The sequence below is a fragment of the Megalops cyprinoides genome, chromosome 15, assembly GCF_013368585.1.
Source record: "Megalops cyprinoides isolate fMegCyp1 chromosome 15, fMegCyp1.pri, whole genome shotgun sequence".
In the NCBI taxonomy this organism is placed as follows: Eukaryota; Metazoa; Chordata; class Actinopteri; order Elopiformes; family Megalopidae; genus Megalops; species Megalops cyprinoides.
In genome coordinates, this window is record NC_050597.1 from 707,501 (window position 1) to 730,862 (window position 23,362).

At 52.6% G+C, this 23,362-nt stretch overlaps 1 protein-coding gene across 1 annotated transcript in view; it reads left to right on the forward strand.

Moving 5' to 3' along the window:
- ccser2a (coiled-coil serine-rich protein 2a) overlaps window positions 1-19,526 on the forward strand; it is a 47,508-nt gene extending 27,982 nt beyond the window's left edge. The window contains exons 6-10 of the mRNA XM_036547163.1: window positions 10-184; window positions 4,455-4,541; window positions 6,521-6,607; window positions 9,795-9,908; window positions 18,632-19,526. Coding sequence (XP_036403056.1) covers window positions 10-184; window positions 4,455-4,541; window positions 6,521-6,607; window positions 9,795-9,908; window positions 18,632-19,180 — 1,012 coding nt within the window. The 3' untranslated portion in view covers window positions 19,181-19,526. The remainder of the gene's footprint in view (window positions 1-9; window positions 185-4,454; window positions 4,542-6,520; window positions 6,608-9,794; window positions 9,909-18,631) is intronic.
- The last annotated feature ends 3,836 nt before the right edge of the window (window positions 19,527-23,362 follow it).

Here is a 23,362-nt window from a genome sequence, read left to right on the forward strand (position 1 = left end):
GTCTTCCAGGGGTGCTCTTTTCCCTCAGTTTGACGGGTTTCCTGGCCCAGGCCTGGCCCGAATGGGGCCGCGCGCTCTCCGGGATGGCCACGCGGTGGTGCTGGATGAGCTCACCCTCAGACACATGGCCCAGGACTGCTCCTCTGTCAAAACACAGCTGCTCAAACTGAAGAACCTGCTGCAGGTCAGAGACACACACACACACACACACACACACACACACACACGCAGATGGAGAGTCTCACACACACACACACACACACAGATGGAGAGACGCAGGCACACACGCATACACACAGACGGAGAGTCACACACACACACACACACAGACGGAGAGACGCAGGCACACACACATACACACAGGCGGAGAGTCACACACACACACACACACACACACACACACACACACACACACAGAGACGGAGAGACGCAGGCACACACACATACACACAGGCGGAGAGTCACACACACACACACACACACAGACGGAGAGACGCAGGCACACACACATACACACAGGCGGAGAGTCACACACACACACACACACACACACACACACACACACACAGACGGAGAGACGCAGGCACACACGCATACACACAGACGGAGAGTCACACACACACACACACACACACACACACACACACACACACACACACAGACGGAGAGACGCGGGTTCACACGCATACACACAGACGGAGAGCCACACACACACACACAGACGGAGAGACGCAGGCACACACGCATACACACAGACGGAGAGTCACACACACACACACACACAGACGGAGAGACGCAGGCACACACACATACACACAGACGGAGAGTCTCACACACACACACACACAGACGGAGAGTCTCACACACACACACACACAGACGGAGAGACGCAGGTTCACACGCATACACACAGACGGAGAGCCACACACACACACACACACACACACACACACACACACAGACGGAGAGACGCAGGCACACACGCACACACACACAGACTTTACCCCAGACTGTGGCCTGGGTGGCTCAGTTCTTTTCCCACTTCATCCCTCAGTGCTGATCTGAAAGAGGAGCAGTACCTCCCAGAGCAGCTATTTAACCTCCAGCCCCAGCAGGTGTGGGAGTGATTATCTCTGTGTGGGAGACACTCAGCGGATCTCTGTCAGATTAACACACTTCACGGTAATCTGGCCAGAGGTTCGAGGTGAGCCACTGAGCTCCTCAGGGTGGCTGGTGTGAAGGTGAGACCCACCTGAACACTCCTGCTCTTTCAGGGCACACCTGAGCCCCAGGTGTCACACATACACACCTCTGAGCGGGATAAACAGTTCATATGAGCCTCAGCAACTGTCAGACACATCACCAGTCAGTCAGACTCCAGCTCACTGGCAGTGCATTTCCCTCAGACTGTTCAGCAAAGGTGCGGATGTTTCCCTGAACTTCCTCACCGAGACACCTCAGCACTTTGAGTGTTTATGTCTGTAAAGCGATGGGATGTTTGACAGGGAGCACTGTGAGAGAGGTTGCCTTCTTTAGTTTTGTGTTTAGGAGCTGACCCAGGTGGGCAGATGACTTTGACAGACTCCGTTACATCAGAATGATCTTTCTAATGTTTGTACACCTGGGCATTTACAAGTGCTGCTGCAGTTCGGAGTAGTTAGGATTTGAACAGACAGCCTGCTTTTGTGAGTCTCAGTTCCTAAACTAATACTTCCATAGCTGATTCAGTACAATCTGTGCAGATATGCATACTGTAAGAGCATGCTAATTTGGCCTGTAGTTGCCATAACAGTGTATTCATTTGTGTTGAGGTAACTGCTACAGACATGTTCATTTAGATGGTGATGATGGTGATGGCCTTTTCATTTGTGCTGGAGGTTACTGTAACTGTGTGCGTTTGGGCTGGAGGTTACTGTAACTGTGTTCGTTTGGGATGGAGGTTACTGTAACTGTGTTCGTTTGGGATGGAGGTTACTGTAACTGTGTTCGTTTGGGCTGGAGGTTACTGTAACTGTGTTCGTTTGGGCTGGAGGTTACTGTAACTGTGTGCGTTTGGGATGGAGGTTACTGTAACTGTGTTCGTTTGGGCTGGAGGTTACTGTAACTGTGTGCGTTTGGGTGGAAGAGACTGTGTCTGTAGCAGTGTGTTAGTTTGGCTGGAGGTTACTGTAACTGTGTTCGTTTGGGTGGAAGAGACTGTGTCTGTAGCAGTGTGTTAGTTTGGCTGGAGGTTACTGTAACTGTGTTCGTTTGGGTGGAAGAGACTGTGTCTGTAGCAGTGTGTTCGTTTGGCTGGAGGTTACTGTAACTGTGTTCATTTGGGTGGAAGAGACTGTGTCTGTAGCAGTGTGTTCGTTTGGCTGGAGGTTACTGTAACTGTGTTCATTTGGGTGGAAGAGACTGTGTCTGTAGCAGTGTGTTCGTTTGGCTGGAGGTTACTGTAACTGTGTTCATTTGGCTGGAGGTTACTGTAACTGTGTGCGTTTGGGCTGGAGGTTACTGTAACTGTGTTCGTTTGGGTGGAAGAGACTGTGTCTGTAGCAGTGTGTTCGTTTGGCTGGAGGTTACTGTAACTGTGTTCGTTTGGGTGGAAGAGACTGTGTCTGTAGCAGTGTGTTCGTTTGGCTGGAGGTTACTGTAACTGTGTTCATTTGGGTGGAAGAGACTGTGTCTGTAGCAGTGTGTTCGTTTGGCTGGAGGTAGCTAAATGCTCCTGTGGCTGTTGCCTTTATGTGTGTGAGCTGCAGTGAGGATGGCTGACCCCGGCGTTCGGCTTGCCCTTCAATATCAAAGCGCTTATCAGGTCCTGAAGAGCTTCTGTCTCAGCTCAGCTGATGGGCTGATGAGGGATGGCGGGAGTGTGACCTCTGCTCTCTGAGTGTGTGTCAGAGTGTGTGTCAGTTCACCTGTGTGTCAGAGTGTGTGTCAGTTCAGCAGTGTGGTAGAGTGTGTATCAGAGTGTGTATCAGTTCAGCAGTGTGTCAGTTCAGCTGTGTGTCAGAGTGTGTGGCAGCGAGGGGGGAGGGGGGAATATCTGAGCGATGGGGGTAATTGTACAGTGTCGCTCTTCCTGGCCGACCAGCACAGCAGGTTGTGTGTTCTGCTCTAACTACATCCTGTTAGTCACTGCAACATGGTGAAAATGGCCACACTCTGTCATACACAGACAGCGGTGTTCCTTATCTGTGGTTTGTGATTGATGAAGCCCACAGAACACAGCTTAGAAAAATGCATGCCTGTGTGTGTGTGTGCGTGCACGTTTTTGCATGTGTGTGTGTGTGTGTGTGTGTGTGGTGTATGAGAGCCTGTGTGTGAGTGTGTGTGTGTGTGTGTGTGTGTGTGTGTGTGTGTGTGTGTGTATGCGTGCACGTTTTTGCATGTGTGCGTGTTTGTGTGTGTGTGTGATGTATGAGAGCCTGTGTGTGTTTGTGTGTGTGTGTGTGTGTGTGTGATTGTGTGTGTGTTTGTTCGTGTGTGTGTGTGTGTGTATGTGTGCATGCACGTGTTTGCATGTGTGTGTGTATTTGTGCATGCACGTGTTTGCATGTGTGTGTGGTGTATGAGAGCCTGTGTGTGCGTGTGTGTGTGTTTGTGTGGTTTCCAGACCCTCGGTGTTTGGTGCTGAATGTGCTTGTTGTGCTTTGGAAGGCCGCAGTGCCAGCACGTGCCTGTTGTCCTGTGGAGATGCAGAGCTGACCTTCAGCTGACCTTCGCTTGGCCCTGCTGCTCCTCTATTGGCTGAATAAACGCTGCCCTTTAACTGAGCGGCTCTGCATCGTGGGACAGTAATGTCAGATACTCTGCTGCATGTGAATTCCCATTCTGAGGGTCAGAGCGACACTGAAAAATGCTGCTTTTCCTTTACCGCTGCTCTCCTGAGCATCTCCTGCTGCTCCAGTAATAACACAGCCCTAAAGCTTACAGAATACAAAAATGCACATATTCTTCAAAGTTATTTTACATTTATTTAACACATTGTGACTTGCCTTCAATAAGGGCGATCAAAAATAGCGTGAATAGGAATTAAGAGTAATAGCAGTAGTCGCAGTTACTTATCAGATCTGTAGAGTGCTGTAGTCTGCAATGCCTGACCCCCCCCTCTCCCCCCCCGTCTGTGTGAAAGAGCGGGAGGTGAGTCTGCAATGCCTGACCCCCCCCCCCCCCCCGTCTGTGTGAAAGAGCAGGAGGTCAGTCTGCAATGCCTGACCCCCCCGTCTGTGTGAAAGAGCAGGAGGTCAGTCTGCAATGCCTGACCCCCCCTCTCCCCCCCCGTCTGTGTGAAAGAGCAGGAGGTCAGTCTGCAATGCCTGACCCCCCCTCTCCCCCCCCGTCTGTATGAAAGAGCGGGAGGTGAGTCTGCCCACCCCCCCCCACCGTCTGTGTGAAAGAGCAGGAGGTCAGTCTGCGATGCCTGACCCCCCCCCCCCCTCTCCCCCCCACCCGTCTGTGTGCAGATGGAGGATGGGGGTGTGCTGCAGGATGCTCTGCTTTCGGGGGTCCTGAGTCCAGAGTCCAGCGAGGACAGCAACACCGCCCTGCAGGTGAGACCCCCCCCCCCCCCCCCCACACACACACACACACACACACACACACACACACACACACACACACACACACACACACACACACACACAGTCAGAGCCCCCTCCCACCCCCGGTTAAACAAACAAATCACAACCCGGCAATGCACAGTGGTTTGCTCTTGTTTTTCTGGGTAACCTGCACAGTTGTTATGTGGGAGGGAAGGGTGGCACTGTGAGAGGTGGGAGGGGCAGGTGACACTGTGAGAGGTGGGAGGGACAGGTGACACTGTGATAGATGGGAGGGGCAGGTGGCACTGTGAGAGGTGGGAGGGAAGGGTGGCACTGTGATAGGTGGGAGGGACAGGTGGCACTGTGAGAGGTGGGAGGGACAGGTGGCACTGTGAGAGGTGGGAGGGACAGGTGGCACTGTGAGAGGTGGGAGGGACAGGTGACACTGTGAGAGGTGGGAGGGACAGGTGGCACTGTGAGAGGTGGGAGGGGCAGGACAGGTGACTCTGTGATAGGTGGGAGGGGCAGGACAGGTGACTCTGTGACAGCACACCCCGCTGGGGCTGTCGGACAGCTCAGTGTGGGAGTGTCAGATCGCAGACCATTCTGATAAAACACAGGAAGAACATGGGCCCTCCTCACCTTCTCCACTAACAGAGCTGAGTCCCACCTCAGCTAAAGACGATTGTGAGTTCACCTCTCTGCACTTACGGACAGATTAGCAAACAGTGTGATTACAAAGAGCAGAGGCAGCCACAGCTTTCAGTCCTGATAGAAGCCAGCAGCAAAAATGGCTGTAAATACCACTGTTAGCTAAGGAGTTTCGAGCTGTGTTTGTTACCAGGCAGCATGAGTAAGAGTAGTAATTGTGTGGTAGATGCCATAACGCTCCTGTGTAATAATGGTGTTATTTTAATTGGGGGATAAACTTGTAGCCTGATATATAAAGGTCTGTCAGGCAGCCACTGTAATGTTAGAACTGAGCTGCAAAGAGCTCTCACTGCATCTGAAAGGCAGGTGAATCCCAGGAAACATCCTCACACCTGTAACATGTGTACTTACACACACACACACACACACGCACACACAGGCACACACACTCTCGCAGCTGACGCTGTATCGGTGCTGTGTCTCTGAGCGGTGGCAGGGCGATGCTGGGCCTCGCAGCTGACACTGTGTCGGTGCTGTGTCTCTGAGTGGTGGCAGGGCGATGCTGGGCCTCGCAGCTGACACTGTGTCGGTGCTGTGTCTCTGAGTGGTGGCAGGGCGATGCTGGGCCTCGCAGCTGCTCAGCTTGCTGCAGGAGCGGAGCTCAGTGTTCATGTTGACAGTGTGGTGTCCTCGCCGGCTCCGCCCGGCAGCCCGGCAGCCGTGTGAGGAGATCTGTATTCCGGCCGCTGCGGCGCTGTAGGGGCGAGCGCATCAGCATTCAGGCGGGGCGGGGGTCTCGCAGGCCGCGCACTTCTTCTGCTCGGCCTTATTAAAGCTGCATGCACCGGCTCCCTTACAAACCCTCAGACATGCGGCCCTGTGAATTATTAATGTATTTACTGTTTCAGCAGAGCAGTTCTGTCCACGTGAAAAGCGGACTCTCCCTCGAGCACAGCGCTACAGGCTGCATTGTTTTCATTTAGCCGCCACGGCTGGTGACCTTCCCAGGGTGCATTGCGTGTACATGGCTCGGTGGGCACTTGCTGAAGGGCACCGCACCTGTGCTGCTCCCTCCTACACCCCTCACTACCCTCAGAGGCGTCACAGCCAGGGGGAGGCGGGGGGGGGGTCAGGACACAGGGTCACAGAGGTCACAGAGGTGCCCTGGGAGGCGTGGCCTGAGAGAGCGAGCGGGCCGGGGGCAGCTCCTTAAATGACCGGGTTTGATAGTGAACTCCATTATCCAGGGTGCGTAGTGCAGTGTTCTTGCACACTGCCCATGCATACGGCTGCGTGTTAACGGTGGTGTTCCTGGTCATGTCTGTGTTTGCTGGCAGGTGGAGGAGTTGATGGGGGAGGTGCAGGACCTGAGGGAGGAGCTGAGGAGGAAGGAGAAGACCATCACTCAGCTGACCCAGCAGGTGGTAAGTCCCCTCTTCCACACTGTGAGACTACTGTGCCCACAACGAGAGCCGGCTCGGCGGAGCTCAGTGCCTGCTGTCTTCAGAGCCGGCTCAGTGGAGCTCAGTGCCTGCTGTCTTCAGAGCCGGCTCAGTGGAGCTCAGTGCCTGCTGTCTTCAGAGCCGGCTCAGTGGAGCTCAGTGCCTGCTGTCTTCAGAGCCGGCTCAGTGGAGCTCAGTGCCTGCTGTCTTCAGAGCCGGCTCAGCCTGCTGCCTCACAGTGCTGTCCTGTGACCCGTCACATTGGGCTGTGGGAAATAATGTCTGTTTTTAATGCAGTCTCCCATTCTCAGTACAGTCATACCATGATGACGTATCTTTTTTATGTACTGTTACGACATAACCATTAAAAATAAAGCGACGCTGCCTTTGGTTTGGTATTTTAAGGGTGTTAACAGTACGTGTACTAAGTACTATTTAAATACTGCACTGGAATGACCTTCAGTCTCTTAAGATAGCTTAGCAATAAAGCTAAATATCCTCTAATGCTAAATAAACGGCTCTGCTTCCTGTGTGCTGTGAATATGAAAGCCCTGCAACTGCTTTCTGCTGCTCTGCAGAGGGTGGGGCTGGCGGTGGGTGCTGTGCGTTTTACCCACATTTTACTGTGTTCTTGATGAACCTCCATCTCTACCTGGGGACTTGCTGTATCCCAGCAGATCGGAACATGTGTGAGTGAGTGAGTGTGTTCTAAATGTATGTGTGTGTGTGTGTGCGTGTGTGTGTGTGTGCGTGTGTGTGCGTGTGCGTGTGCGCGTGCGCGTGCGTGTGTGTGTGCGTGTGCGTGTGCGTGTGTGTGTGTGTGTGTGTGTGTGTGTGTGCGTGTGCGCGTGCGTGTGCGTGTGCGTGTGTGTGTGTGCATCTGAACATTGTGCTTGCTGTTCACTGCTGCTCAGTGAGTTCTCCATTCTGATTCTCTGTGCACTGAGTCCTATGAAAGCATTACTGTCCACATCAGATCCTTCTTATTTTTTCTTTCTCCGTTTCATTGCAATCTTTCATCCTTCTGAGTGCGTCTGTGTGCGTGTGTGCGTGTATGTGTGTGCGTGTCTGCGTGCGTGTGTGTGTGTGCGTGTGTGTGTGTGTGTATGTGTGCGTGTGCGTGTGTGTGTGTGTGTGTGTGTGTGTGTGTGTGTGTGTGCGCGCATGTGTGCGTGTGCGTGTGTGTGTGTGTGTGTGTATAGGCTCATAGTAAGGTAACCATGGAAATGACACACACATGCTTATAGGTGCTGAAAAGTATGCTGGCAGCTACAGGGGTGATTCAGCTGCATGCACAACCCTGAAATCTCACAGCAAACTGTACTGTGATCTCACACAGCCTGAGTTCAGTGGGTCCTAACCTGCACAGTCACAGGCCTCATAGTGGGTAACGTTCCCTCAAATGTGCTGGCCCTGTGACCTAACAGAGGCCCTGAGTCGGACTGCCTGCTCGCGCACAGAGGACTTTATCAGGCTGAATGTGAAACATGCCAGGACTCTTTATTTCTATCCTACACAAAAAGGCAATGAAACCAACTCTTTAAGCCACACTCAACAAACATTGCAAAGTTTTAGTACTATATCCAGTTTTGATTGCTTGCCAACCAAGTAACCCAAAATGAAATGTAGGAAAGTCCACCAGGACTGTGAATGTAGTACAACAGAAAGTGTTTTTTTCTTTTTCTGTGAAAAAAATGTGAGCAATGTGTTGGCTCTCTGGCACTCTGGCTATCATTACTTTTTTTTTTAGCTCTCTTTGGCATGAATTAGACAGCTGCTTGGGATTTTTCTCCTATGACTTATACATTCACTAGGTTCCTTTCCTTTTGGCTGCAGCTTAGATATTTGTTAACTATGAGCTTGCTAAAAAAATCACATAGGTTGCTACAGTGACTTTGTAGAAGCTAGCTTGCTATGTGAAATTTTTTAACGACATACTGTTTTTTTTAGTGTAAATACAGTTGTTGTTGCTGGGTTTAAACAGAGAGATGGAATGGAAATACAAATTTGTATAACTATAACTTGTTAACAGAACTAATACGCTAATTAGCCTGCTGACATTAGCTTGCAACATCACGACATCATTGCTGAATTGGCATGTTAATTTGATATTTACACTAATTTCTGTGTGATTTCACTTGTATATCGTGACCATAGTTAACATAATTAGCACTAAATGAGCTCTTCCTGGAACAGTGATGAGAGCTGTCCAGCTCTTCCCAGTTAGCCACATTAGGAGATCCCATGTAAGGGTACACGTTCACATGAGTAACCGTGAGTAAGCTTTGACAGACAGATGACGACAGTGTGCACCATGCTGGTTTGCAGCCTTTCAGTATTTCCACCAAAGAAGGATGAATCGGTTCAGTGTTTTTGTGTGTGATTATCTGTGTGTGAAACTTGCCTTTTTGGTTGTGGGCTAGCTTTGTTCACATCTGAATTACACAAATATAGCCGGCTATGTAGTGCGTTTGGGAATGTGTCTCTATTCATTTTCAGGGTGCAGCTCTGTTTGAGTGTCTCTGGGAGTTTGCGTTGCCCTGTTTTTTGGGATGCTGTCTGAAGTGAGCTGGACTGCAGTAGTGAATGGTTTGCACTGTTCCGCTGTGCTGACAGACTCAGTGAGTCTGAGCGACATTACTTCCTACAGTTTATCAGGTGTTATGCTTTCAAATTTCTTGTCCTCTGAATCTCTTGTGATCCATTTCCTCCTCTTTCCTTTATCTCTGTAGTGATATGGAACTGCTCTTCAAAATAACGGCGTATCAGTGTTTCTCCCGCTCTCTAATTGGGTGGCTAATAGCTAGCAGTGTGCGGTTTCGCCAGCCTCTCTCAATGCTCTCTCTCTCTCAGTGCTCTCTCTCTCTCTGTCTCTGTGCTCTCTCTCTCTCCCCCCCCATCAGTGCTCTCTCTGTGCTCTCTCTCTCTCTCCCCCCCCCATCAGTGCTCTCTCTCTGTCTCTCTCCCCCTCTCCCTCTCTCCCTCCCTCTCTCTCTCTGTCTCTCTCTCCCCCCCCTCACTCTGTCTCTCTCCCCCCCCGTCTCTCTCTCTCTCTCTCTCTCGTTAGTGTGCTCCTCTGCAGCTGAATCTACTGAACCCCTGAATCTTGTACTGAATCAGACACTCTTGTATCTGTTTTGTATCTGTCTCATCTGTTTCTCTCCCTCAGTCTGCTCCTGCACATGCCCCGAGGTGCCAGTGCCAGCAGAGGGCGCCGGCGGGCCGAGGAGAGAGACGCACGCACCACGACAAGGCCACGCAGACGCCCTGGAGGGGACACGCGGTGAGTGTGAGTCCAGCTCCTCCTCCCCCTCCAGAGGTCTCCCTGCCCGACCGCTGACAGCCAGCACCGCCCTCCAGCGCCCTGGATCCCTGCTCCTTTCCTTCCAGAACCGGGCCAGCTGGCCCAGCTGCTGAGCACACAGCCTGGGAGCTCAGAGAAAATCAGCTGAGCCTTGTTAGCCAGGCTGGTCAGGCTCTGGCATGGCAGTAATGATGGGGAATACATCAGGCAGGTGAAGAAGAGGCACCTTTTCTTGCAGAAACATGCTGCTCTCCTGTGGGCTCCATGTTCTTTGCTGTTTAAGTTCTTTCTTCTCCATCTGTTGTTACAACAGAATGAGTCCAATCCAGTCTGAGGACCTGGGCTGATGGATTCATGAAGGCGCCCCCTGCTGGGTGTGGTATAGTACTGCAGGGTGTCTTCCTCTCACACTGTTCTGTTCTGTAGTCAGACAGACCTCAGTCCTGCGGTCAGCGTAGATCAGGGGCCCGTAGTGATGAACGGTCCGTTTCTCCATGGATAGTGAGTTTTGTGGGTGAGATGTTCGACAGTTTTCTGGGGGTGATGACTGTTCTGGTGACGGTCTGCAGTACTGCAGGCTGCAGTAGCCCTAGATATGATGGGCTGGCTGAGCAGCTGGGGAGACAGCTGTCTGACTGAGGAATGGAGGGGAAAGATGTGCCTGATATACAGCACACACCCTGTAATAGGAAAACAATCAGATTTACACCAGAAAGAGAAGCAGAAATGGCTGATTCCGAGCTGAGAGGAAGCCTCCGTGGGTATTTATGAATGTAAGTCTGCTTTACCTGTCTTCTGTTTCTTAAAAGTTGTACCTACTTCATTATAATGACTGTTAGAGTCTCGCTGGCAGTCAGACACAGACTCCCTCGTGCCTCGTGTGAGGGGGCGGTAAAGTTCTCTCAGTTTGGGGTGAGGGGTGAGTGACGGGGGAGTGAGAGAGGCCTGTCCTGCAGCATCGGGCACACGGCCGCACCTGCAGCCCGGTAACGCCCTGCTGCCCGATTACCTGCGCTCAGATCAGCCAGGTGAAGCGGACCTAACGCTTTCTGTGGTCTCTGTAAGGCACCACACCCTTTTAGAGGGAAATGCCAGGGTACACACCTCGCTAGAGCAGCAACGTTACTCAGTCTGTGTGTAATATAAGGCAGGAGAGCTGTGCAATGGACAGACTAGCAGAAATGAGGACAGCATCTTTATAAAAGTCTCTTTTCAAATGGCTCAGAATCTCGTCCAGCAAGACCTAATACGTTTCTTTCATTTTCTACTTTTTTCTTTTTTTTCCCTCTCTCTTCTCTCTCCCTTTCTCTCCTTCTTCCTCCGCATCTCTCTCTTCCTCTCTCCTCTCCTTGTGTGGAGATGCTCACAGTCAGTCAGAGAGGGTGGGGCACTGGGTTTACTGAGGGATGTTTTGATCTGAGTTCCTGCAGAATGGAGACAGTGTGCTGGCTGTGCTGGATCTGGGGTTCTGCAGATGTTTCAGAGCATCTCTGGGGTTCTGCAGACGTTTCAGAGCATCTCTGGGCCTGAGGTTCTGCTCTTCAGTGGGGCTTCAGTGGTCTTGTGGCAGTTTGGTGCCGGGTCTTGTTATGAGGGGCATGTTTCTGTCTGGCAGTGTCAGTTTCTTCATCCAGCTCAGATCAGAACACAGATCCTCACCCGCCTCAGAGCACAGCAGGGGGCTGCTGTTAGCCTGTATGAGGCTGCGTTGGATCAATCTGTTGGAAAGAAAAGTGTGGTGATTGCAACTTTATTGTGAGGCATTTTGAGGTGTGTATCTTCCAGTGTGATCACAGACAGCATGAGTGACTGACAGTCAGCAGAGCTGGGGATACGTAGATAGGTAGAACTAGATATTTGTATATGATTGATTGGAATAGATATTTGCATATCGGTCATTGCTGTATTTCGAGCTGTAGAAAAAGCGGCGAGCACAGTAGTGTTGGTAGGGTGAGTTTGGTAACCGTAAGCTGGCAGTGTGATGTTGTGTTTACTGAACAGACCTTTAACCAAACGCTGCAGGTTCAGATCTTGGCTGAAGCATTGCTGTTGCCTTCGGTGTGATGTCTGTCTGTATCCATGGAAGCGGGTGTTCGGTTGGAATCGAGCTGTAACCTGTGTTTCACAGCAGAAACATTTTGCACGTTTGGCCATCATTAGAAATGCCCACAGAGCTGTACCTGCATAGTCCCCCTCTGCTGAAGCTTCACACAGACAGCCTCCACCCACGGGGGGGAATCACCTGTCACACAGGTACTGATTTCCCATCAGCCCCCTGCAGTCTCACCCCGTCCTTGCTGTGGGGGGGGAGCGTGAGTGTGTGAAAGAGGCAGACATCAAAGCCCCCCCGCCCCCCTGGGCAGGACGCGGGAAGCAGCCCGGACTCTCCCGGGAACACAGGCGTCTCCATGGCAGACGGTGCTCTCAAAGAGCACATTTGCTCAATTTAAGGAGCTGATAAAACATCTTGAGGAGAGATTATGTGCTGATTGTTGTCTCACTTTCACATACAAGCCCATACTGCACTGGGGCGGGGGGGGGGGGCGGTGGTCGTGCCTCTCCTCTCTCAGCACCCGGTGGGTGAGGCCTGTGTTTCGGCCCATAGGGGGCACTGCACCGCAGTCTGGCACCCCTGCACCCCACACAGGCCTCTCCCTGAATAAAGCCCCTGCTGGCTGGGGGTGTCTCTGCGCTGTTGAACGGTTTCAGGACAGGTGAAGAGTGGAGAGAGATGGTCCCCTTCGCCTGGGCTCTGCCAGTCCTTGCATTATAGACACAGTATATGTGTGTGTTTCTGTATCTGTTACGTACTGTGTGTGTGTTTGTGTATGTCAGCATGCTTATGCCTGTGTGTGTGCTCGTGTGCCTGTTTGCGTGTTTATGCCTGCGTGTGCGTGCGCGGTGCTGTGCGTGTGCGTGTGCTGTGCGCGGTGCTGTGCGTGTGCGTGTGCGTGTGCTGTGCGTGTGCGTGTGCTGTGCGTGTGCTGTGCGTGTGCTGTGCGCGGTGCTGTGCGTGTGCGTGTGTGTGTGCTGTGCTGTGCGTGTGCTGTGCGTGTGCGTGTGCGTGTGCGCGGTGCTGTGCGTGTGCGTGTGCTGTGCGTGTGCTGTGCTGTGCGTGTGCTGTGCGTGTGCGTGTGCGTGTGCGCGGTGCTGTGCGTGTGCTGTGTGCTGTGCGTGTGCTGTGCGTGTGCGTGTGCTGTGCGTGTGCTGTGCGTGTGCTGTGCGTGTGCTGTGCGTGTGCGTGTGCTGTGCGTGTGCGTGTGCTGTGCGTGTGCGTGTGTGTGCGCGGTGCTGTGCGTGTGCTGTGCGTGTGCTGTGCGTGTGCGTGTGCTGTGCGTGTGCGTGTGTGTGCGCGGTGCTGTGCTGTGCGTGTGCTGTGCGTGTGCGTGTGCTGTGCGTGTGCGTGTGCGTGTGCTGTGCTGTGCGTGTGCTGTGCGTGTGCGTGTGCGCGGTGCTGTGCGTGTGCTGTGTGCTGTGCGTGTGCTGTGCGTGTGCGTGTGCTGTGCTGTGCGTGTGCTGTGCGTGTGCGTGTGCTGTGCGTGTGCTGTGCGTGTGCGTGTGCTGTGCGTGTGCGTGTGTGTGCGCGGTGCTGTGCGTGTGCTGTGCGTGTGCTGTGCGTGTGCGTGTGCTGTGCGTGTGCGTGTGTGTGCGCGGTGCTGTGCATGTGCGTGTGCGTGTGTGTGCGTGGTGCTGTGTGTGTGCTGTGCGTGTGCGTGTGCGTGGTGCTGTCATGTGCGTATGCGGTGCGTGTGCGTGTGCTGTGCTGCTGTGTGTCATGTGTGTGTCTCTGTGTTCTCTCTGCACAGGGCTCCCTGCCTGCTCCCCTCTTCTCTCCCTGCCACGGCTCGTACCCCAGGACCCCCCAGGCTGGCATGCTGCACCGCAGACCGAGTGAGTCACTAACCCTGTCCCCCCCGACCCGCCGACCCCCCAACCCTGCCTCTCTAACGCTGCCACCCCGGCCTCGAGTCCGTGCCGAGATTCGCCGTTCAGTGTTTCACTATAACTCTTACTCTGAACGGATGCATCTTCCTCATGAGGGCTTTTGATTGGTCAAGCATTGAGAGTAATGATGCTGAGAATAACAAACATAGTCATAATAACGAGAATAATGATTTATAGTTTTGAATGTGGATTCAAATTATGTTCCTGATAGTTCCTGTGCGGGACACGGGGAGTGCAGCGCGTGGGGCGGGGCGGAGTAGGGCGGGGCACATCGGGGGCGGAGCTTCAGGCACACCCTCCCTCCGCTGTGTCAGTCAGCGCTGAGTCAGTCAGTCAACGTTAGATCCAGTAGATCAGAGCCCCCAGCCCTAATCCCTGCACACTGTAACACTAACACGCTGTAACACACCGTAACACACCGTAACACACTGTAACACAGCGGCTAGGAAGGGAAAGGGACTGGCTTTGAGTCTCAGTAACTGCTGTTAAGCCCCTAGCCCGCAGTGCAGTGTGTAATCTGGCCAGCAGGAGGTGTCTGTGTGCGGGAAGTGAAATTGCCTGTCCTGTGTAATGGCTTTGAACTGGGCTCTGCTGTGGTTTAACCTTTATTTGCATGTCCTCTGCAGCTGCACCGGGAACTTCCATCTGTGTGTGTGTGTGTGTGTGTGCCTGCGCGCGCGCGCGTGTGCGTGTGTGTATACATGTGCGTGAATACATATTGTGAGCAGAAAGACAGTGAGTGACATGCTTTTGTGTGTGTGGCAAAATGATCTGGCTGAGAGTGTGAGCGTGCAGTTATATACGTGTGTTTTCTCTTATTGTTTCTATTTACGAATGCATCCATTCAACCAATGGTTTTAAAAACACTTTCAACACACAGTGAAAGTAACATGCAGAGGAATATGGTCTTATTATGATGTGCAGTTCGTCCTACTGCTGCTAAGATGGAGGAGAAAAAGAAATAAATGTATGTAAGGGGGAATGAAGTGATGGCATTAAAGATTTAGTCTTTGGGAAAAGGGGGAGGTTATTTTAGAGTGGAGATAAAAATCCTTCCAGGAGGAGATTCCCAACGGACTCACTGAAATATCCCAAGAAAGCTGATACTTAGAAAGGGGATAGAGAGAAATAACTGCTCCGTATGTGCAGAGGGGAACCCGTGAGGAGTCTGTAGGTGAGTCATGCACCAAAAAACCAGAAGCGGATTGAAAACAGAGCTGTACTTCATTAAAAAGAGAACAGTGAGCAGAGAGAGTGGATCTCTCTAAGAAACCTGAAGAGTGCAGCAAGATTAGAGGATGCCCAGGAATGAGCAGAGCCCAAGAGTCCATGAGTAGAGTAGCAGGAACTGAGCGATCTACAGTAACCGAACAGGATGATGGACACAGTGCTTTGCGTGTGAGTGTGTGTGTGTGTGTGTGTGTGAGTGTGTGTGTGTGTGTGTGTGTGTGTGTGTGAGAGTGTGTGTGAGAGAGTGTGTGTGAGAGAGTGTGTGTGAGAGAGTGTGTGTGAGAGAGTGTGTGTGTGAGAGAGTGTGTGTGTGAGAGTGTGTGTGTGTGAGTGTGAGTGTGTGTGAGTGTGTGAGAGAGTGTGTGAGAGTGTGTGTGTGTGTGTGTGCGTGCGCGCAGCAGAGCGGACTCTGGGAGGCAGCTCTCCCACAGTCTGTCATGTACTTGTGTCTCCAGCTCCTGTCTCTGCTGTTGCAGTCCGTCTGTCACTGTGTGACAACATTGTCCTTGTTTCTCTCCCCCTGCTTCTCCCATAATGCCCTTGGCAAGGAGTGGAGCAGCTAGTGCAATACTTCCGTGATAAAGCGTGGTACAGTACTCTCAGATTTCTCTGGACGCCTCCCGGCTGAGGCATGCGTTGCATGTCTCTGAAGCCTGCTGCATGCCTGCGGTTTGTGCATGTGGCCGCGCTGCGTCTGCATGCAGCTCTCTGCCTGACGGCCGTCTGAACGCCTCGCGCTCACAGACGCAGGGCGTGTTCTGTGTACCAGCAGCATGGCGTCACGTCCCTCCTCACATCCCTCCTGCTCCTTCCTGCAGTTTCTCCTTCACGTCCACTCTCCCGGCGGACCCGACCTCGGCCCCTCTCTCTGCTGTCCCCACCCTCCTGCCTCTTTCTCTGTGGATGGGAACACAAATCGGTCCAGTTTTAGGTCACTGCAGTGTGTGTGATGCAGGGTTTTTCCTGAAACAGTGTTCCTACCTGTGTCCTACAGTGAGGGACAGTCCTGCTGTCTCTCTGTAGTACAGCATCCTGCATGCTGTGTTTTGTGTCATACTCTGTACAAGCTATTGGTAAGTAAATCCAAGCAGCCACACTGCTCACTGTGACTGCGTTACAGTGTTTTTCAGTCTCAGTTTGCCCTGTAAATCCAGATGAACTTGAAAAATGATTTGCTTGACTGCCAATAAACTGAAGTCACTAGATGAGCAGTAACAGCTAGCTGTCTTTATTTCAGAAGACTGTAATGACGATGTTCTGGGAAAGTTTTAAGGGTAATTGCTCTGCTGTGTTGTTGGCTCTGCACCAAGCTGTAATGAAATCTGATACAGAATGCATGGGCACCCTCAGATTAGCTCAACAGCTTGTTTCTGTTTTCAGAAATCTGTCCTTATTGTTGTGATATAGAGGAATTCTCAACTCAAATGATTGATGCTTTAAACCAAATGCACACAGACCTGACCCTCACAGATCTCATCACCTGGCAGCTCTGTGCCTCTGGACTTCTCTACAGTTGCTGGGGAGTTTTACGCTTCCTGGTTGCAGCCCTGGTTTGGGACACACACACCCCTCCTCGGGGATAAGAGACCTTCCGAAACGGTTTTTTTTTTTGTTTCTGTTATCCTTGCATGACTGCAGTGCTTGGAGAGTAGGGTGCTTTTTGCCTCCTTTTTAAACATTGCTCAGTAATTGTTGTGTCTTGTGCAGTGTGGTTATGCTTGTGCTCAGATTGCTTTGTGTTGGTGTCCATTGTCATTATTCAGAATCAGACCAGTTTCTCGGAGTCTCGAGTGCGTCTGCTGAGTGGGGCGAGACATTCTTTCATGCAGACTGTTGGGGGGGTGGGGGGGTGCAGAATGCAGGCTGAGGTGCAGACTGTTGGGGGGGTGGGGGGGTGCAGAATGCAGGCTGAGGTGCAGACTGCTGGGGGGGTGAGGGGGTGCAGACTGCAGGGGGGTGCAGACTGCAAAGGGGGGGGGGGTGCAGAATGCAGGCTGAGGTGCAGACTGCTGGGGGGTGGGCGGCTGCAGACTGCAGGGGGGTGCAGACTGCGAAGGGGGGGGGGGGGGGTGCAGAATGCAGGCTGAGGTGCAGACTGCAAAGGGGGGGGGGTGCAGAATTCAGGCTGAGGTGCAGACTGCTGGCTGAGGTGCAGACTCATGCAAACCCAGCTGCCTCCCTGAAACGGCCGGCTCAGCATGTGGGCGTCGGCTGTGGCGTTCAGTGTCAGCTCCTATCAGCTGGTGCAGCCAATCCCCACGAGCTGCCCTCATTTTGGGACACCCCTCCAGAGAGCAGCCCTGTGATCCTCGCACCCCTCCAGCCACACTCTGACAGGTCTCTATAGCGATGTTAAAGCTAAAGCTGCCGAAAAACGCTGTCCCCTCTCGACAGCCCCTCTCTGGTCAGTGCGGCTCCCTGACAGGAAGGAACGGTAGATTTTACAAAAGAGCCTGAGGCCACTGGAGGAAGTGACATAGAGAGGAAATCAACGGGGAAAACATGGTGCTGCAGTGGGTGGTACTGAGCAGTAGGTGGAGCTGTGGACCAGTGGATTGCCTCTCACCGTAGCTTTGTGATGCAGGGGAGGGGGCAGCAGCGATGTTAAAGCCCAGAGCTAACGGAGCTGTATGTTAATACACGGCCTGGGTGCAGCTCCCAGGCTCAGCTGTGTGGCGTGCTGACAGAGGGCATTCTCTGACCGCCCGCAGGTCTGAACCACTGAAATGCACTCATGTCTGTTCTTGAAGGAAGCAGCTCCAAGACGATCATAAAATGTGGTCCAGGAAACCTGTCCAACCCAAACCTGAAAGGAAGACCTGGCCTTTCCTCTGAAAAGGAGAAGAAAGTGTGATTCTTTCATGTGTTATCTGGAGCTTGGGGGACGTGTGCGGTGCCAGGCTGTGATAAGCAAGCTGCCAGCCTGCAGAGCGGCAGATCTCTGAGAGGGACAGCCGCTGCGCCGGGGTGACAGAGAGGACGCAGCGTGGACACACCTCTCCGCCCGCTGGAGCGTCACACAGCGCGCTTCAGAGACTGCCCGGCCAGCCGCTCCGTTCCTGCGGAAACGCCAGTTTCCCTTTGAGCTGCTGTGTGTGGCTCTGGCGGCGGGACAGGCGTTTTGGCTGGACGCTGAGTGTCAGTCAGCGTTTGAGTGGCTGGGTGCCCTCCTCTGCAGAGGCTGACCTTTCAGTAATTGGGTGGGCAGGAGTCCCCTGTTGGATTTCAGGGAACATCTTCTAAACATCTTAGACTGTCAGTGAGAGGCACTTGGCCAGAGGCTTATTGATCGGTGCCTCTCCTGCCCTGAGCGACTGTGGCGGTGTGTGTTAAAGGGGAGCTACTGGGTTAGGCAGGAGTGTTGAGTCTGCAGGTGTCCGTCTTTAAAGACAGAATTTGGGATGGAGAGGTGGTGGAATGTGGGTAGGGTAACACAGGTGTTCATGTGGGACAGGTAAGGACAGAACATGGAAGTGTGAAGTGTGAAATAATTTGTTTTTCTCATTTCCTCCCCCCTTCTTCTGTAGCCTCAAATACTACAGCCTACCAAGCACAGCCTCAGCGACCCCCACCCTGCGCAAAGACTAGCAAACTCAGCCCCCTGCGAGGCCCGCTGTGACGTCCGCCTGACCCGGGATCAGCCCAGCACTGGCAGCCAATCAGACGCCGCCGCTGCGAAGGCCCCGCCCCATGACCCGGACGAGCTGAGTCGCCTCCTCAGCGCCCACCTCAACATCAACGGCACAAGGGGCCTCGCGGGGTCACTGCGGCCCCCAGAGACGCCCCGCCCTCCGACCCCGCATACACCCCGCCTCCACAGGAAGGGGTTAGTCACAGCCCCGCCCCCCGGGCTGCATGGCGCCGGGGCTGCTGCCCTGAGGACCCTGCCCCCTCCATCCCACGGGCTGCCCTGTTTCAGCGCCGGGGCCCAGCCCCCGAGCCCTGCCCTGCCCCGCGTCCCGTACGGACACCCCCCACCCCAAAAACACGGAGACGCTCCCGGCCCCAGCAAGCCCAAAGCCAGAGGCCTCACCCTGCCCAACCACTCACGCCTCCCCAAACCAAAGATCCACTGACCACCCCCCTCTTCCCTGTCCTGGCACTACTAGGCGCTCCCCGCCCCCCCCCGGAGGACTGCTGTGTTCAGGACACAAACACCGATCCAACAGCATTAATTTATTATTAATCTATGGCTGAACTGAGTGGGAAGTGCAGTCTGATGTGGATCTCAAGCACCACACACACAGAGACAGGGTGGAGACTGGCCCCGTGCGTCTGAGGAAAGCCTGGAGGTTTCTGTGTGCACACCTCCCTCTCCACTGTAACATTACACTGCAACTAAAGCCTTCACTGAAACACACGTACACACACGCAGACGCACACGCACGCACACGTACACGCACACGTACGCCCCCACACACACACACGCACGTACATGCACACGCACGCCCGCACGCACATGCACACGCGCACATGCACGCACACGCACCTGCACGGCCTCGGCACCAGGCCCAGTGTTGCGCCGTGTTCAGAGGAAGGCCGGTCTCAGACAGGCCCTGAGGGAGCGGGAGGGAGAGTCACAACCGGACTGGCAGGTGCTGAATATCTGCCTTCCTGAGTGTGTAACTGCAGGCTTTTTGTGAGACCCTGACCTGTGAAGTGTCTGAAATGCTTTATGCTCCTGCTGGCTGTAAGTTCAGCACAGTGTCACTGCTGGAGAAAGAGGGGCCAAGGTAGCACAGCGCTGAATTCACTTTCAAAGGGAGCTTTTACAGGTGTGTCTTTAAATGCTGGAAACCTGATGGATTTCACATCTAGTTCACACAGACATGGGTGTTTAAGTGAAGGGGGGGGGGGAGGGCTTCCTCTGATCCCCGTCTTGTTAGATCGTTTCAGCTCTTAGTGTGCGGCAACAGACAGGGAAATCAGAGCCCTGGAACCCCTGCTGTTCTGTAGGCCAGAGTCAGCTGAGCAATGCTGCCTTCTGATGACATCACTTCCCCTAAATACCGACATTGCATTGAGACGCGCAGCATTCTGACAGCTGATTTTAGAACAAGTCTCCTGGGATTTGAGGCTCCTGCCGTTCTGTCACGCTCCTCTCCCAGAATCCTTTTCAGCTCCACCAACCATCCTCTTTGCTGCTGTGAAGGAGACCCAAAGTTTGTTTTTAAAGTTGCCTGTCAGGCAGAAAATCGTTAACAAAACTGAAGTTTGAAAGTAATGGCAAATTCTCTGACTCCGACCCTCAAACTCACCCAGGCCTTGAGTGGGTAAAGATGAAGAAGGCCTTGATTTGCTCAGAGCTTTATGAGGCTGAGATCTGAGTGAACAGGAATGCTCAGAGTCAGATTCAGGGTCAGAGATGTTGAAGGTCTAAGATGCGCTGAAGTGAGGTCGTCCTGTTCTCTCCCAATGTTCAAGGCAAGGAAAAAAATGAGTACTTTTTCACACCAGGTGTGTCTTGATCTTTCCTATCTCAGAGGTGCAGCATGCATACACTTTTGGAACTATTGATAATCCATTTATTTATTCTGGGAAATTTTCTTTTTCTTATTTGTAGTTTAGCAGTGCTAGGCTGCCTTGAAGGCTGGCTTTCTGAAATTGTTTTGGTACGTTGGAATGTCTTGGACCCATCAGAGTTCCATTGACACCACAGAAAGGGCCTCAGTCATGCCTTTTTAAAACAGCTGATGCAGTTAGCCGGTGTAGCCAGCCCTGTGCAGTGGGCTTTGTGCAGTGCTTGTGGGAAATGTCATGAAAGTTGAGGTTTTGCATGAGAATAAGCTCTCTGTGTCTTAGCAGAGAGGTTTTTTTTTTACCTTGGAAGCATTTTGATGTACAGGTCTGTGCATTCTCCGATTGATGGTGCTCCTTAGCTGTGAATTTAAAGTTTGACCGATAGGAAGTAACGCCGTCTTTGTTCTTGCTGTTGATATTATGTTACTGGAGTGTTCCATGGCTTGATATATGACTAAAATATGAGTATGACTGGGTGTGTAAAAAGCTTCTATGCAGTAGCAGCTAGCTCTGATGCTGGGGTACAGTACAGGAAGGAGGCGTTTGATGTCTTGCACTGTCTCTCAGCCCTGGTCTTGGGGAACTACATTGAGGTGTTAATGAGGTTAATTCTGATCTTGATTTGACAGGTAAAGGTGAAGGTAAACTGCGGTGTGGATTACACTGTATATCACCAAAAGCAGGAAAATGATGTAAACTACACAGACAACATTTTCTTTATTGGAAAAAATCAGCAGAAACAGCACCCGTGCATACGGTTAACTATTTCATATAAAAAGTATTTACCCAAACGTTAAATATTGATATATTTTTTTAACTGGCCATAAAATTTTTTCCCATTATTGTCATTTCTGCATCATCTGCAATCCCAGTTCCCTGTCAAAGTGTCAGAGATAAAGCAGAGGTTTGTGGTGCAGTATGTGGTGCGTGTCACCCGTGCCTGTGCAGCCGGGTCTCAGAGGCCTGTGAGGCCTGGCTCCCCCATGCCGCAGGGCGGGGTGTCAGGTCGTTTTGGTGCGGAGTGCAGGAGCACGCAGGTCAGCTCCTCACTGCCAGGCTGACTCCTCTCTGTCTGTGACTCACTGTCTCTGGACATCCAGGTACCGAGCACTGGCAGTGTACAAGCACAAACACACACACACACACACACACACAGGGAGAGTCTTCAGGGACATGGCTGTCACCCATGCTGAGGATGGAGCTGTCCTGGGCTTCAGATGTGTAATCTAACAGGGAATGGCATACCTGAACAGCGTTATCCCCTGTGAGCCAGGCTGGGGGAGGCTGTGGGGCCCGGGGTGGATGTGGCTGAGCTGGATTCTGACTGATGAGCTGACCTCCGGACCCAGGGAAAAGAGAAAGAGCCACAAAAAGAGAAGAAGAAAGACAGAGAGATTCTGTATTCTCCTCCTGTCTCAGCGGGGGGCTGGTGTCACTCGTATTTCCCCTGTGATTAGTGCAGAGTTTAAGCAGGAAAAGCAGACTTCTAATTAAAGTGACGTGTGGAACAGCGGGAGGCTCCGCCCCCTCTCGTCATGGCGACGCTCCTCTGTTTTCCCCTTCTCTCACTGCAGTCTGCCACTCACCTGCAGACCGGCGCGGGCACCTGCGGACCGGCGCGGGCACCTGCGGACCGGCGCGGGCACCTGCGGACCGGCGCGGGCACCTGCGGACCGGCTGGGGCACCTGCGGACCGGCGCGGGGGTGTAACCAATGCATGTGCTCCGTTACCAATTCAAGACAGAGATGCATATGCAGATGAAGGGGGAGGGGAGTCAGACAGACACACACACAGCCCAATCACACGCCAGGGTTCCTCGAAGTGCAGCTTTGCATAATGCTGTTTTCACACTGGGCCATACCGCACCTGTGTACAGTTTTCAGTGCTCCAGTACAGTATACTCAGCTCTGCCTATAATAATATACACAGTAAGACTGACGTAGGTGTTCACTGCATATACACCATTATCAGTGCCCTCACCTGGGCTTACCTGCATAACCTCTCATCTATAGAGCTGCAGAGTTCAACTCCACTTAAAATGCTAACAGCTTAGAGAATTGCCGCTCTTGTGACCGGATACTGTACTGCAGAATTTAGGGGACAAAAGAAATCTCTTTTTCCCAGTTGTTTGTTTTAAACTGACATCCAATCCTGCTGCATTCTCACGTATCTTCCTGTTGTATAATTTGTGCAATATTATAAGATTTGAGAATATACTGTTATATGATTATTATTGTATCTACACTGTATGTGGGATAGATCAGAAATGCACTTTACATGAGCCAGGAATGGAAAAGTGGACTGTGGTTTGGTCTGGTCAAGTTGAAGTCTGTTCTCCCTGTTGATTTGGCTCTCTTTGAGACTGTGTGTTTGAAACTGTGTGTTTGAGGCTGTAATAAAAGGCTGCACAAAACTTTCTGGTGCCGCTTTGCTTTCAGCTCACGTGAGTCAGGCATTGTAATGTGAGGGGGGGGGGGGGGGGGGCATTGGGGTCCTGTGTGGTGGATCTGCACAATGAGGGGCTCCGCATGGGTGCGATGCCAGGTTTGGGCGGGGGGTGGAGGAGGGTGGAGGGGGGTGGGAGGTGGCTGATGGGGGGTGGAGGGGGGGAGAGACTCTCTCCTCTCCTCTCCTCTCTCCTCTCTCCTCTCTCCTGCTCCAGACTCTCTCCTCTCTCATCTCCCCTGCTGGAGGGTAAGGGGTTCCAGCAGAGAAGAGCTCTGTCTGTACCAGCAGA